The 12,204-nt window shown below is 48.1% G+C and overlaps 1 protein-coding gene across 5 annotated transcripts in view; it reads right to left on the bottom strand.

The window, feature by feature from the left end:
* Positions 1-10,552, bottom strand: part of DPY19L1 (dpy-19 like C-mannosyltransferase 1) — a 103,561-nt gene extending 93,009 nt beyond the window's left edge. For 4 of the 5 annotated variants that reach the window (XM_053218234.1, XM_053218235.1, XM_053218236.1 and 1 more), the window contains exon 1: positions 2,381-2,808. In XM_053218234.1, coding sequence (XP_053074209.1) covers positions 2,381-2,678 — 298 coding nt within the window. In that variant the 5' untranslated portion in view covers positions 2,679-2,808. Of the gene's footprint in view, positions 1-2,380; positions 2,809-10,485 lie in introns of those variants that run through there. The other variant, XM_027075247.2, reaches the window with a different exon arrangement.
* Between the last annotated feature and the right edge of the window lie 1,652 nt (positions 10,553-12,204).

Here is a 12,204-nt window from a genome sequence, read left to right as displayed (position 1 = left end):
TTTCTTTTTATGACTGTTACCACTAAATAAATAGTAAATGATATCCAAATAAGAAAAAGAAAAACACGTTTGTTGACTAGATGTTTGCAACAGTGACTAACACTGCCCAACAGTGGAAAGGGCCCCCATGGTACATAGTGAGTCCATCAGTGCTTAGCATATATGGAGGAGATGCAAGAAACAGAACTGAGAATCTCCAGTCAGTTTCTAACTTTTAAAAATGTATGTTTCTATCAGGGAGGTTCAAGTTGTAAAATTTCTTCCCAAAACATAAATGAACCATTTTTGTCATAGCAAAATCCCATACTGTAAACCTATACAGTGTCAGCTCAATTCTCACTCATTCTGTGAAGGGCAAGAAGGAAGGGAATGAGGAGGCTTTCAAAAATGTCTAAACTCTGCTCCTTCTTGCAGGATCCCAAGGAACAGGGCCAGAGGAAGAACCAAACAACCTACATCCCATTCTCCAGAATCACCTCTCAGGCTGTCCCGTGGCCTCTTTTAAGTGGTTAGCAGGGACAGAAAATCATCCAACCTCCATACATCTGATGACCAGTCCACCCAAAAATAAGGGACCGCTCCTTCACTGTACCTCTTTTCAATGCCCAAAGGGGTAAGTCAGGTAAAGTGCCACACTGCTCTATTAATACAAAACTGTATTTAGGTAGAAACATTAAATATAATGCTCACGAAATCCAAATATAAGGTATCCAATAAAAGGAGATTCAAAGTAAATGCAATAACAAGAAAAGAAAATGGCAAGATATTATTCTATGGTTGTTACTGTAACCTCTGAAAAAGAAGTGCTGTCATTCCATATTTCACTACAAAGTGGTTTATGTTTATACTAGCCATTCGACAAAAATGCAACTTCATTCTGTCACCAGATCTCAAGTCAGTATTATGCATATGCTTTTATGATAGCAACTAAAACTTGTTAAAGGCTTTAGACACAAAGTGCCTTCCCACATATTAGCCACCCCTTTTAGTTCTACTCCTCAGAGTAAGTAGGGCAGGTGATAATCCCACGTTACAGAGAAGGAAGGGCTCACAAAGGAAATAACTTGAAACTTAAACCAAACTTAACCACTCTGAACAGGATTTGGAGCCTGTTCTCATCCATTGTACCATGCTGCCTCCCCAAGGTGAACTTATCTAACCTGCATACTGGCAAGGTTTTTTTCAAGCTCCCTACTAAAAAGGGGAGAAATATACTGAAAATACTGATTTTTTCGAGGCTTGAATCTACAATATATAAAAGTACTCTAATAACAATATCAACCTGAGACCATTAACACACACACACACACACACACACACACACTCACACACACACACACGGTGATGACTCTGGTTTTTTATGATTGAGTGGCTTCTTCTGGTGGTGGATGTTATCTCAAGGGAAGCTGACTGTTGTGTCCTATTCCTTCACCTATATTGAAATCCAAATTCTTTTGGGTCACTAAGGGAATCTGAAAGGATAACAAAGAATAAATCACCAACAGTTAAATAATGCAGTAGCCAAAGTCCATTAATGTATTATATAGGAAAGGCGGTGTTACAGCGTTTCCCATTTTCCAAGCACTGGTTTGGAAAAATTAGGCCCATTATCCAAACTGCTAATAATTTGCCTTATCAGAATGTCAATCAGGAAACAAAGAAAACCTGAAGTATGTCCACAACCTGTGACTGTTTGAACTTTATTTGTTCAGCACATCGCTGCATATCACCCATTTGGTGCATGGTAGCGGGAACGGAGGGGAGCCCTCCACACCAAACGTTCCCAGGTCAGCAGAGGATTAAGGCTCCAGTGCCCAAAACACAACACAACCTGGAAAGTGACGTGTTGCGGGGAATCACAAAGTGCCACCGGCGGTGTCTGCGGCCAAGAAGAAAAAAAGCACTCGAAAATTCAATTATAAGTTTAGCAACTTTCTAGGATAGGGAATGAGCTTCTACTTTGAGCAGCACGGAATCGCTTCCAACCCAAAGCAAACCATCCTCCGGGCAGGGGCCGAGATAACGGGAAGGCGGCCGGTCCGCGCCAATCAGCAGCGCCCAAGTCTCGTTAGCGCAGACCTGTCAGTTCGCAGCCAGGCCGGGCAGCTGTTGATCTCGGGGCCATTTTTTTTTTTTTTTTTTTTTAAACAGAGACAGAGTGCGGACTGGAAGGGAGCGAGCAAGGCTGAGCAAGGAGGAGGGGGAGGGGAGGAGGAGGTGAGGACGTCCCAGGAAAAGTCGGAGAAGGCTGCAAACTGACGGGGACAGGGCGGCGGGGCTCCGCGGCGCGGAAGTGGGAGGGGAATACAGGGGAGGGGGAGAGGGGCCCGCGCCTCAAAGTTCCGCGTCCCGGCGGCGCCCGCGCTTTGGGGCTGCTCACCTAGCAGGAGCGTGGTCCAGGTCCGGCCGCGCCCCGCGCGCCGCAGGCCCAGCGCCCCACGCAGCCCGGCCGCCAGGCGCCCCCCGAGCCCGCCTGCGGCGGGCGGCGCGGCGGGCTCGGCGCGGGGCCCCTTCCTGCCCGCGGCGCCCTTGCGCCCGGGGGACCGGGGCGCGCGCTCGGGCCCGGGCTCCCCGGCGCCGGCGTCCGGCGCCCCCCTCAGCGGCGACTGAGAGGCGCGGGGCGGCTGGGGCGGCTTGGGGGCCGCCTCCCGGTGCTTGTTCCGCGCCTGCAGGACCATCTTGGCATAGTCGCTCCCGCTCGCTGCGCGCGCCCGAACGGCGGCCGGGGAACGGCGGGCTGGCGGGGCGGCACGGGCGCCGCTCACTCTCCGGCGGGCAGGCGGGCGGAGGGCGGGCCGTTCCCTCCCCGCGGGCCGGGAGGCGGGGAGAGCAGCAAGGCCGGGCGGCGGCTGCTTGCTTTGGCGGTGCGGCCGGGAGGCGGCGCCGGACTCGCGTTCCTGCCGCCGTTGCCGCCGCTCCGGTTGTCACGGCGACCGCGGAACGCCGGGGGGCGGGGGCGGGGACACCCTGTGAGCGGCCGCGGCCCCGCCCCCGCCGCCCCTCCGCCTCTCCGCGCCGGACGCGCGCTCCCGGCCGGCCAGCGCGCACGCGCGAACTTCCGGCGCGGAAGGGGAGCCGACCCAGCCGCGGCCCCGGGACCCCCGCCCTGCTGGTGGCCCGCGACGGGCTCTGTTGGGGCGAGGGTGGTGCTCTCCTTCCGGGAGCAGCCGTTCCTCCCTCTGGGAGTGGTTGGGAAGAAGGCAGGGCCTTTTCGGGGCGGGAGCCTCTGGCGAAGTTTCGGACCCGATTAAGGGTGCGCGTGGAGCCCAAAGAAGCCCGCGTGGCCCAGGCGGCTGGTCGCGGGGGTGGGCTGGGCGGGGGAGGAGCGCTCGGGAACGACCAAGGGGGGCGCTGTGCACGCGCTCGGCAGGCGCGGTGGCCCCGCCGCTGGAAAGCTAGGGGATAAAAGTCAAGCCGCGGTTTCACACTGACTCCACAGTGTGTGGCTTCGCATCTGGGAATGCTGCCCAGTGCACCTCCCTCCGCCGATGCGACCAACGGTGCAACTCGACTTAAAATGGCAGCAAAGTATCTCAGGGGGAGTGATAAGCGTCGAGGCACAAGTGTGTGCCTGACGTTAACAACCGTAAACTGAAAACCAGGGGGGGAGCCCAGGCTGGAAGGTGACAAAATTGAACGGCCCGAGAAGGAAAGATTATCAACAAGTATGTTCTGTTAGTTTCAAGTGCTGCAACCTTGTGACTTAGAGAAACTTTATTTGCTGATAAAAGACAAAACTTTAGTCAAGAACGTATTTTATTTCACGTAGCAGCGGAATGCGGGAGTAAAGGAATTAAAACGAAGCAAAACCCAGTTATCCCTCCTCCTCCACCCCACCGCTCTCCTGAATTCTGTGCACAAAGCTCTACAGCTGTATGGTTAACTGGCAGGTCCCCTTACTTGCGGTGTCCAGTGGGCTTGTTCCAAAAAGTTGTCCTTAAGTCCCAATTTTGTAAATCGTATCATATCATTTGTAAGTCATGTAAATCATATCATTTATCTCTATTGTAATTACAGAGGCTTCATGAGACTATGGATCCTCACCGTGAAGTTTCTCCACTGAGCGATGTCTTTATTAGGGAAGTTAATACATGCATACATTCACTGTTAGACCTTTTTAAGAGACAATGAATTCTTTTGTAAGCGGGAAAAAAGTCATGCTAATTGATAATCCCTCATACTCTATATTTTGTGAATTAGGATTTTCAGCTGTTGTTTTTATTGGCGCAGGGAACAACTATTTTTAGGCACTAGTTTTCAAAAAACAAAAGGATAGCAGGGAATGCTTGAATTCTAAAACAATGTGTCAGATGGATCCAGTGTTGCCCTCTTGGATTAATTTTTAAATCATTACCGATTAGATTAAAAGAAACCTAACTGAGGGGGCCTGGGTGGCTCAGTTGATTGAGCATCTGACTTCAGCTGAGGTCATAATCTTATGGTTGGTGAGTTTGGTGAGTTCAAGGCCCACATTGGGCTCCCTGCTGTCAGCGCAGAGCCTGCATTGGATCCTCTGTCTCCCCTCTCTCTGCCCCTCCCTTGCACTCTCTCAAAAATAACGAAAGAAAAAGAAAAAGAAAGAAAGAAAGAAAGAAAGGGAAAGAAAGAAAGAGGGACCTAACTCAATGTCTGTTAAAGGTAATACAAATAATTCATTGACCGATTTTTGTTTAAATGATTGGAAAAACACATGGAAAACGAGGTTCAGTATTTCAACTACTGGATTGCTTGTCTGTCTCCTCCTATACATGGGAGGCTGGATTCAGGAACTGTATCCCTTTAACTGGTACCATTTCACTGGAGAAAATACTTGTTGAATGAATGAATGAATGAATGAGTAAATGAATGCAGGAAATGACATAATCAAATGATAATTCAAAACCTTGTGTTCTGTAGTACACTTGAAAGTCACCTTGTTGCAGCCCTCTCCCACAGTCTCAACTTTCTAGAGGACAATCTTTTCTATTCAATTTCATATTGTCCCACAGAGCCTAACCCAGAACCTGGCTATGGGAGTTTTTTTTAATGGAAAGAGAGACACCTATATTTAAGACACACCCAGTAGGTTTTTATAAACTCCACCAGTGCTGATGAGAGCTCTTCTTTGTTTGGAGACCAAGTAAAGAATCCCAGCAAGGGGCAGTATGGAGTATTGGGCAAAAAAAACATGGTGACTTTAGGCCCAGGTACCAGCCTTTGCTCTGACGTGTGCCAGCCCTGCGACCTTGGCCAATTTACTAGACCTTCTTCAGTTTTGGTTGCCTCATCCCTAAAATGGGAGTGATAAAAAATATCTACCCGTCAGGTTTGTAAAAATTAAATACAATGTATATAACTTATTTCCATCAGAGTAATTTCTCAATAAATGTTCAAATCAGTGGCCAGTATGTAAGGAGGATGGCAGGTCCTCTGTCCTCCCAGAGCCTAAGGCCGACAGTCTCCAATGGGTATGAAGATGCAGGGGAGAAGAGCACAGAAGAACAAGGACAGCTGTATGCTCTCTGGACCAGTCCTACACTGGGTGGGATTCAAGCTTCTCAACTATCTGAGAAGTTGACCTCCCCTAAGTTTTCCTGCTTCACACACATGCTTTACAAATGATGCCCATGGGTGGGTCATTAAGCCTGGATAAAATAATAGGCATCTCCTCTTGACACTCTTCCCCCCCATCCCAACCTCCCCCCACCCCGAGAAGCATATTTCACATGAGATGGGTGGTGGAACAGAAACTAGAACAGTCATGGAAGGTTACATGCCAGATTTCATTGTGCATTTATCGCTGTGACATTCACAAGAGCCGGGAATGCATTTTATTCATATCTGTATCTTTAGGCCAGTGCCTGCCACACAGTGGTGGATGCTTTAAAAAAAAAAGACAAACTGAAAGCTGCATTTTAAAAACTGTGTTGTGCACAGATGATCCAATGAATCAATTCAAGATTATAATGAATATGGATTAAGCATTATAGTTAGTAGCCACCTTTCGTGTGCTTTTCAAGAGTTACAGATGCACCAGGAAGGTACTTCCTTATGTGACATTGTAGAAATACTGGGCCAAGGCAGACAGATTACAGACACAGAAACCCAACAGAACAACCACTCATTGGGTTTGGTCCCCAGGGTGCAAACCCAATCCTTTCCCTCACTAAAAGCTACGCTTTGGACATTTGAAATAAAAACTTTTAATTAAAAAAAATTTTTTTTAACTTTGGGCACAGAGAGAGGAGGTTAAAGAGGGGAAGTGAGCATAAAATAATAAAGGAAGGCAAGTAAATGCGCCAAAATAAAGCTTAGCTACATTAAGCAAGCAAGGAAACATTGTTAAATGGGTGATGAAAAGCAAAATTTGGTCAAGAGAAGACTATGTTAGGAACCAATTTCCTTGTTTCTCTACACTGGCATTTTAAAGACCCCATTTAACACTTTCAAATTTCGGGTGTCCAGGTGGCTCAGTTGGCTGAGCGTCCAACTTAGGCTCAGATCATATCTCACGGATCGTGGGTTCAAGCCCCAAGTTGGGCTCTGTGCTGACAGCTCCAGACTTGGAGCCTGCTTCAGATTCTGTGTCTCCCTCTCTCTCTCTCTCCCTCTCTCCCTCTCTCTCTCTCTCTGCCCCACCCCTACTTGTACTCACTCTCGCTCTCAAAAATAAAAATAAATAAATAAAAACATTAAAACTTCCAAATTTCCTGCATTTCCTCCCACTCGCACTCCTGCCCACAGAATGAAGCAAAAGGAGAATCTTGACTGTGGCATCTATTTCTCATTTCCTTGGACTAGGTCACTTGATCCCTTTATTGGAGAAGTGTCTTGGGGCAAGTTCTAGATTCTGGCAGGTTCTAGATTTCTCAGTAGTAGCTCCTGTCAAGAGAAGAAACTGCAAATCCCAGAACACTTCCCAAAAATTTAAAATGGGTGCCACAAAGTAGATCTGTGTAACATTCAACTTCCAGCAAAGCTCCAACATTAACTTGTCACTGTGTTATAATGTATTCCTTTAGTCTCTGGTGAGAACAAATGTAAATTGCTACTTTATCGCTTTTTAAGTTTTATCTTCCGTCTCTCTGGTAGCTGACCTTGTAATTTAAACTGTTCATGCTCAAATGGGTGTTCCTGAGAAAGGCCTGGAGTGCATTATTAGTCCTAGTTATAGTGCATCACCAGGAGCCACTCCAGTGCAGAGGTCCGTGTTTCTCCAAGCTGCAGTCTCTGGCACTGAGGGCTCACTATGTCCCTAGTGCCTCAATAGACATTAGAGACATTAAAAATTCAGATACTAAGTCTCCATCCCCAAAGGGCTTGCAGCTTGGTCAGAGAGGCAGGGTAGGCTAGAACAAAGTATGGTTATGCAGGAAAGTATGTGATCCAGAGTGTAAGTACTGAAGGAGCTCTAAGGAGAGAAGACCATGGCTGACATGATGGACGAGTTTGCAGATAGGAGATGAAACTTGGTCTAGGCCTTGTTCGAACAATGGACTTTGAACAGAAGGAAACATGGAAAAGGCATTACAGATGGGGAACAGCGTATTTCCGAAACCCTATGTGCCTGGTATATAGTGGGTGCTAGTATGAACATCTTAAATCCTTTTTGGAACGAGGAAGGGAAGAAACAGCTGATGTAAGTTTCAGGAATAAATAAATGGATTAAAGAATGAATCAATGAAGTAATGATTGAAGCATGACGTGCCCAGGGTGTCTTAACATGGCTCCTGGCTCTCAAAGCCCCACAAATCTATCTAGACCTGAGCAGGCTCCTGCTTGAGGGATGCCGAGTGACCCTCACACCCACGTGACCTGAGAAATACTGGGAGCCAGGGGCGCCTGGGTGGCTCAGTTGGTTAAGCGTCCAACTCTTGATTTTGTCCGCTCAGGTCACCATCTCACGGTTTGTGAGATGGAGCCCCACAACAGGCTCTGCGCTGACAGCACAGCTCGGGGCCTGCTTGGGATTCTCTCTCTCCCTCTCCCTCTGGCCCTCCCTGACTCGTTCTCTCTCTCTCTCTCTCTCTCTCTCTCTCTCTCTCTCTCTCTGTCTCTCTCTTTCTCTCTCTCCCTCTCTCTCTCAAAATAAACGAAAAAAAGAAAGAAAAGAAAAGAAATACTTGGAGCCAATGAATTCCACCCCCAGGCTCAGATTTGGGCCAGGACTCGCTTGCATCTGACTGGCCTCTGCTGACTCCCAGCCAGAAGCCTGAGCCCCTCACCTGCCCCCAGGCCCCCAGGTATGGATCAGGTAAGGAACGGACTGACCTACACATTGTACAGTCTCCTGTCTCCATTCTCCAGGGTAAGCACCTGGATGCCTTGCACAATTTTTCCTCTCACCCCTAAACTGTTGCCTTACCTCGTGCTCCCTGAGACCACCAATCCATCTCTGACACACTCAGTTCTTCTCGGTAGCCTCCACCTCTCAGCTCTTTCCAGAGGCCCCCCTCTCCTGTGATAGGTTCATTCCCCCACAAGGCCACTCTGTCTCTCCCCAGAGCTCCTTTCTGCCACCTGGAGAGCTTCTCTGAATTCCAAGTCATCTTTGCCCTTCATCATTGTGTCCCGCACGGGCACTTCCTCGAGCCCTGGCCCCAGCCTGCTCAGTCTTCCCCAGTGCTCCGAGGGACCTCCACACCCATCTAACACCCAGCCTCCCAGCTCCCTGACATCCCTGTCTCCGGTGACCTGCACTCACACTCTGTGTCATCCACCCACTCTCATGGACTCACCCTGATCCTTGTCACCACCCCAACTGGCTTTGCCTCTGCATTTTATAACGCAAACAACCCCACTTCCAATGCCTCTAAGTCTCTTGATTATTCCATCCTGACAGTCAGGGCCCATTATTGCAGCTTTCTGTACCAAGATCCCCACCTCTCCCTTGCATGGCCTTCCTCTCTCACCAACCTGGCAAAATGTCACTGTCCGACTTCAAATCTGCACCTGTGCTGCTGTGAAACACTGGACAAATCCTACAACATGGAAGGAAGTAACCCCTGGGAACCCTTAGTTTCCATCAGCAGCTGAACCCTACGTGCTGCCTGAAATCCTTCCATGTTCCCCTATCCCATTCTCCAGAGCAGGGGTAGCAAATGTTCGCTGGTGCTATGGACTGAATATTTGTGTCTTTACAAAATTCATGTGTTGAAATGTAATCCCCAGGGTGGTGGTGTTTGAAGGCGGGGCCTTTGGGGGCGATTAGATCATGAAGATCATTGGGGCCCTCGGGATGGGATTAGTGCCCTTATCAAAGAGACTCAGAGAGTTCCTCCACCTCTTCCTTCTTATAAGGACACAGCAAAAAAGAAGGGCATCTATGAACCAGGAAAGATTCTCACCAAATCTGTCAGTGCCTCGATCTTGGACTTCCCTACTTCTGAACAATGAGATAGAAATTTCTGTTGTTTACAGCCTCCCCCCCACCCCCCAGGCTATGGTGCTCTATCATAACAGCCTGAGTTAACTAAGACAACTAGTTTCTCAAGCCTGCTACCCTCATACCAATTCCCATACTCCCAGAAAATGATTTTTCCTCCTACACTGCAGAGAAATGGGCCACTATCAGAAGGAGTTGTCTGCCTGTTCTCCCACAAACTCACCCAATATCCTCATTCCTTCCATCCTAAGGAGGATGGGGCTTTCCATACACAGCCAACCTCTCCTATCTTATGCCACCATCTTGGTGCCTCCCTCTGCCAACTACTGCTTGGGCACCTTTCCACTGTTTGGGCTGCCTTCAAATAGCCTTAGGCCTGCCCAATTGACTCCTATTTTATTAGAACCTTCCTCCAAACCAACAACTCCTCAAGGCAATGGCCTTTTCCCTCTCCTTGCCTCATTCAGACACATTCTGATAGAGTTCCTTAGATCTACTATTTCTGCTTCTTCATTTCCCACTCAAGCTCACGGAAGTCTGGCATTGCCTCCAACCCTCTGCAGAACTGCTCACCCAGAGATTGCTAATAACCTCCCTGTTGCTAGGTTCACATCTTGTCATCTGACCACACCCTTCCTTTGACTTCTCTGACCCACACACTTGGTTGTTGTGTCCCTTTGGCTGTTCTTTTCCAATCTCCCTTGAAAGCTCCTCTTGTTCACTAAATGTTGATGTCCCCGCGGGTTCAAAAAGGAGCTTCTCCCATTTTGACTCTGTATACATTCCCTGGGCATTCTCACTGCTGTCTCTTTGATGGGTATTTCTGTCTCCAGCCTTGATCTCCTCTCTGAGTCTCAGACCCGTATCCACAACTGAGCATTTGATGACACACTGACATGTCTTTTTGGCACCTTAACCCCCAAATCCAAACCTGCTTCTCTTCTAGTGTCCTAATCTCAGTAAATCCACCAGGACTCCCTCTATCCCCCTTTCCAGGGAGTCATTCTTATTTCTTCTCTCTTACTTTCTTCATCCCATCAATCACAGACACCTACTGATTCTATCTCATAAATGTCTCCCAAATAAACTCCTTTCTTTCCATCCTTATGGCCATGACTCACCATTATTTTTCCCATGGCCTTCGGCAGCACCTCCTAACCGGTCACTTTGCATCTTCTCTTTTGCCCATCCGTCTTCCAGATAACTGTTTCCAAAATGAGAATTTGATAATGTTGCTCCTTTAAAAAAAAAAAAAATCATTCATCCCTCCCAAATTCCTCCACATGATCTACTACACTGCCGTCATGTGCCGTCATGATCTGTGACATACTGTTCCCTCCCCCTGCTCTTTCTTCTCCAGCCTCGTCTCTGATGTCGCCCCAATACTCTGTGCCCTCAATTCCCCTGGACTTGCATGTGTGGTCTTCTCTTGAACTGCCCCACTTCTGCCTGCCCTGCCCCTAACACTTCACTAGGACAGCTGAGTCATCCTTCATATCTCACTTAGAAATCCGTTCCTGTAGGAACTTTCCTCCCCCTTCCCCTGGGCTCTACAGCCAGTAACCAAGACTGTCTTCTGTCATACTACTTACCACACAGTCTATTTGCCTGTTTATTTGTCCAACTTCTCCGTCAGACTATAGGGTTCCTGGAAGGAAACCGCGTGGTAGGTCACGTGGCCCAGGAAGCAGACTCTGAGATGAAAATCTGCATGCGGGCAGTGTGTTGGGGGAGGGGGGTGCTCTCAAGAACAAAACCTGTAAGAGAGTGAGGAAGGTGCAATTGGGCAAAGAGAAATCGAGCCGCAATGTGGTTGCCACAGAGGCTTTGGCCAATCCAACAGGGAGCTCTGGAGCTAGGATGGCCCTTCAAAATCATCCCAAATTGTGGCAAGGGTCACAAGCCTTTGATATCACATCAATTGGTTATTGGTGCTGGCTGCTTGCAAGGAGCAGGGGCAGAGATCTGAGCATGGCATCTCCAGGGAAAGTGCACATCCAAGAGCAGTTCCTAAAGAGGGACCCAAAGCCCTCAGCAACCTACACCCCTGGTTGCAGACCTGAAGGGAGGGTCTGGGCGGCACACGCCCAGCACCCAGGCCAACGCTGGGGGGTGTCTCGGGGCCTGACAGACCACGAGCACCTATTCAATATTTTGCTTCCATTTTGCATTTTTTTTTTGAAAACGAATAAACATTTTTCTCAAATTCCTTTCTTATTAGTATTTAATAATCTGTACATTTGTAAGGGAGACATTCAGGAGAAGTATGCAGATTTTGCCTGTAGAAAAAAAGTGAAAAAAGCAATAGAGATACATTTTCACAAAGTTCATCCTTCATTCTTTTTTTTTTTTTCTTGAGTCATATTTTGGAGAAATAGCTCTTGCATGTCCCTAATAATTCTTCTTTAGTAGTTTAAGAAGGATCTTGGAAACAGGCCTTGAAAATACTGCCAAAAAAAAGAAAAAAAGAAAAAACTAAGGTAGATAACAATAGACCACGTACTATTTATAAAACTTAAAAGGTTACACAGATGTGTGATTCTGAGTACTGAGGGAGATGTCTTTGGTGTCACCTGACCCTTTTCTTGGAGCCTGAAGTTGGGGGAACAAGGTTGGGGAAATCTACAACTGCTCAGCAAATACCATAAGTCTGCCAGGTCTCATCTCGGGAGCTCTGGCAACATTAACCTTACCCGGAAGCCTTTAAGAAATGCCAGAGTCCAAACCTCACCCAAACCAATGAAGTCAGGAAGGGAATCATCTGTACCTCTTAGAAGCTCCCCAGGTGACTGCAAAACAGTAAGGCAGAGACCCACAACCTTAGGAGAAAAGGAAATGAT

The sequence above is a fragment of the Acinonyx jubatus genome, chromosome A2 (genome assembly GCF_027475565.1).
Source record: "Acinonyx jubatus isolate Ajub_Pintada_27869175 chromosome A2, VMU_Ajub_asm_v1.0, whole genome shotgun sequence".
In the NCBI taxonomy this organism is placed as follows: domain Eukaryota; kingdom Metazoa; phylum Chordata; class Mammalia; order Carnivora; family Felidae; genus Acinonyx; species Acinonyx jubatus.
This window is presented reverse-complemented; position numbering and strand designations above follow the sequence as displayed.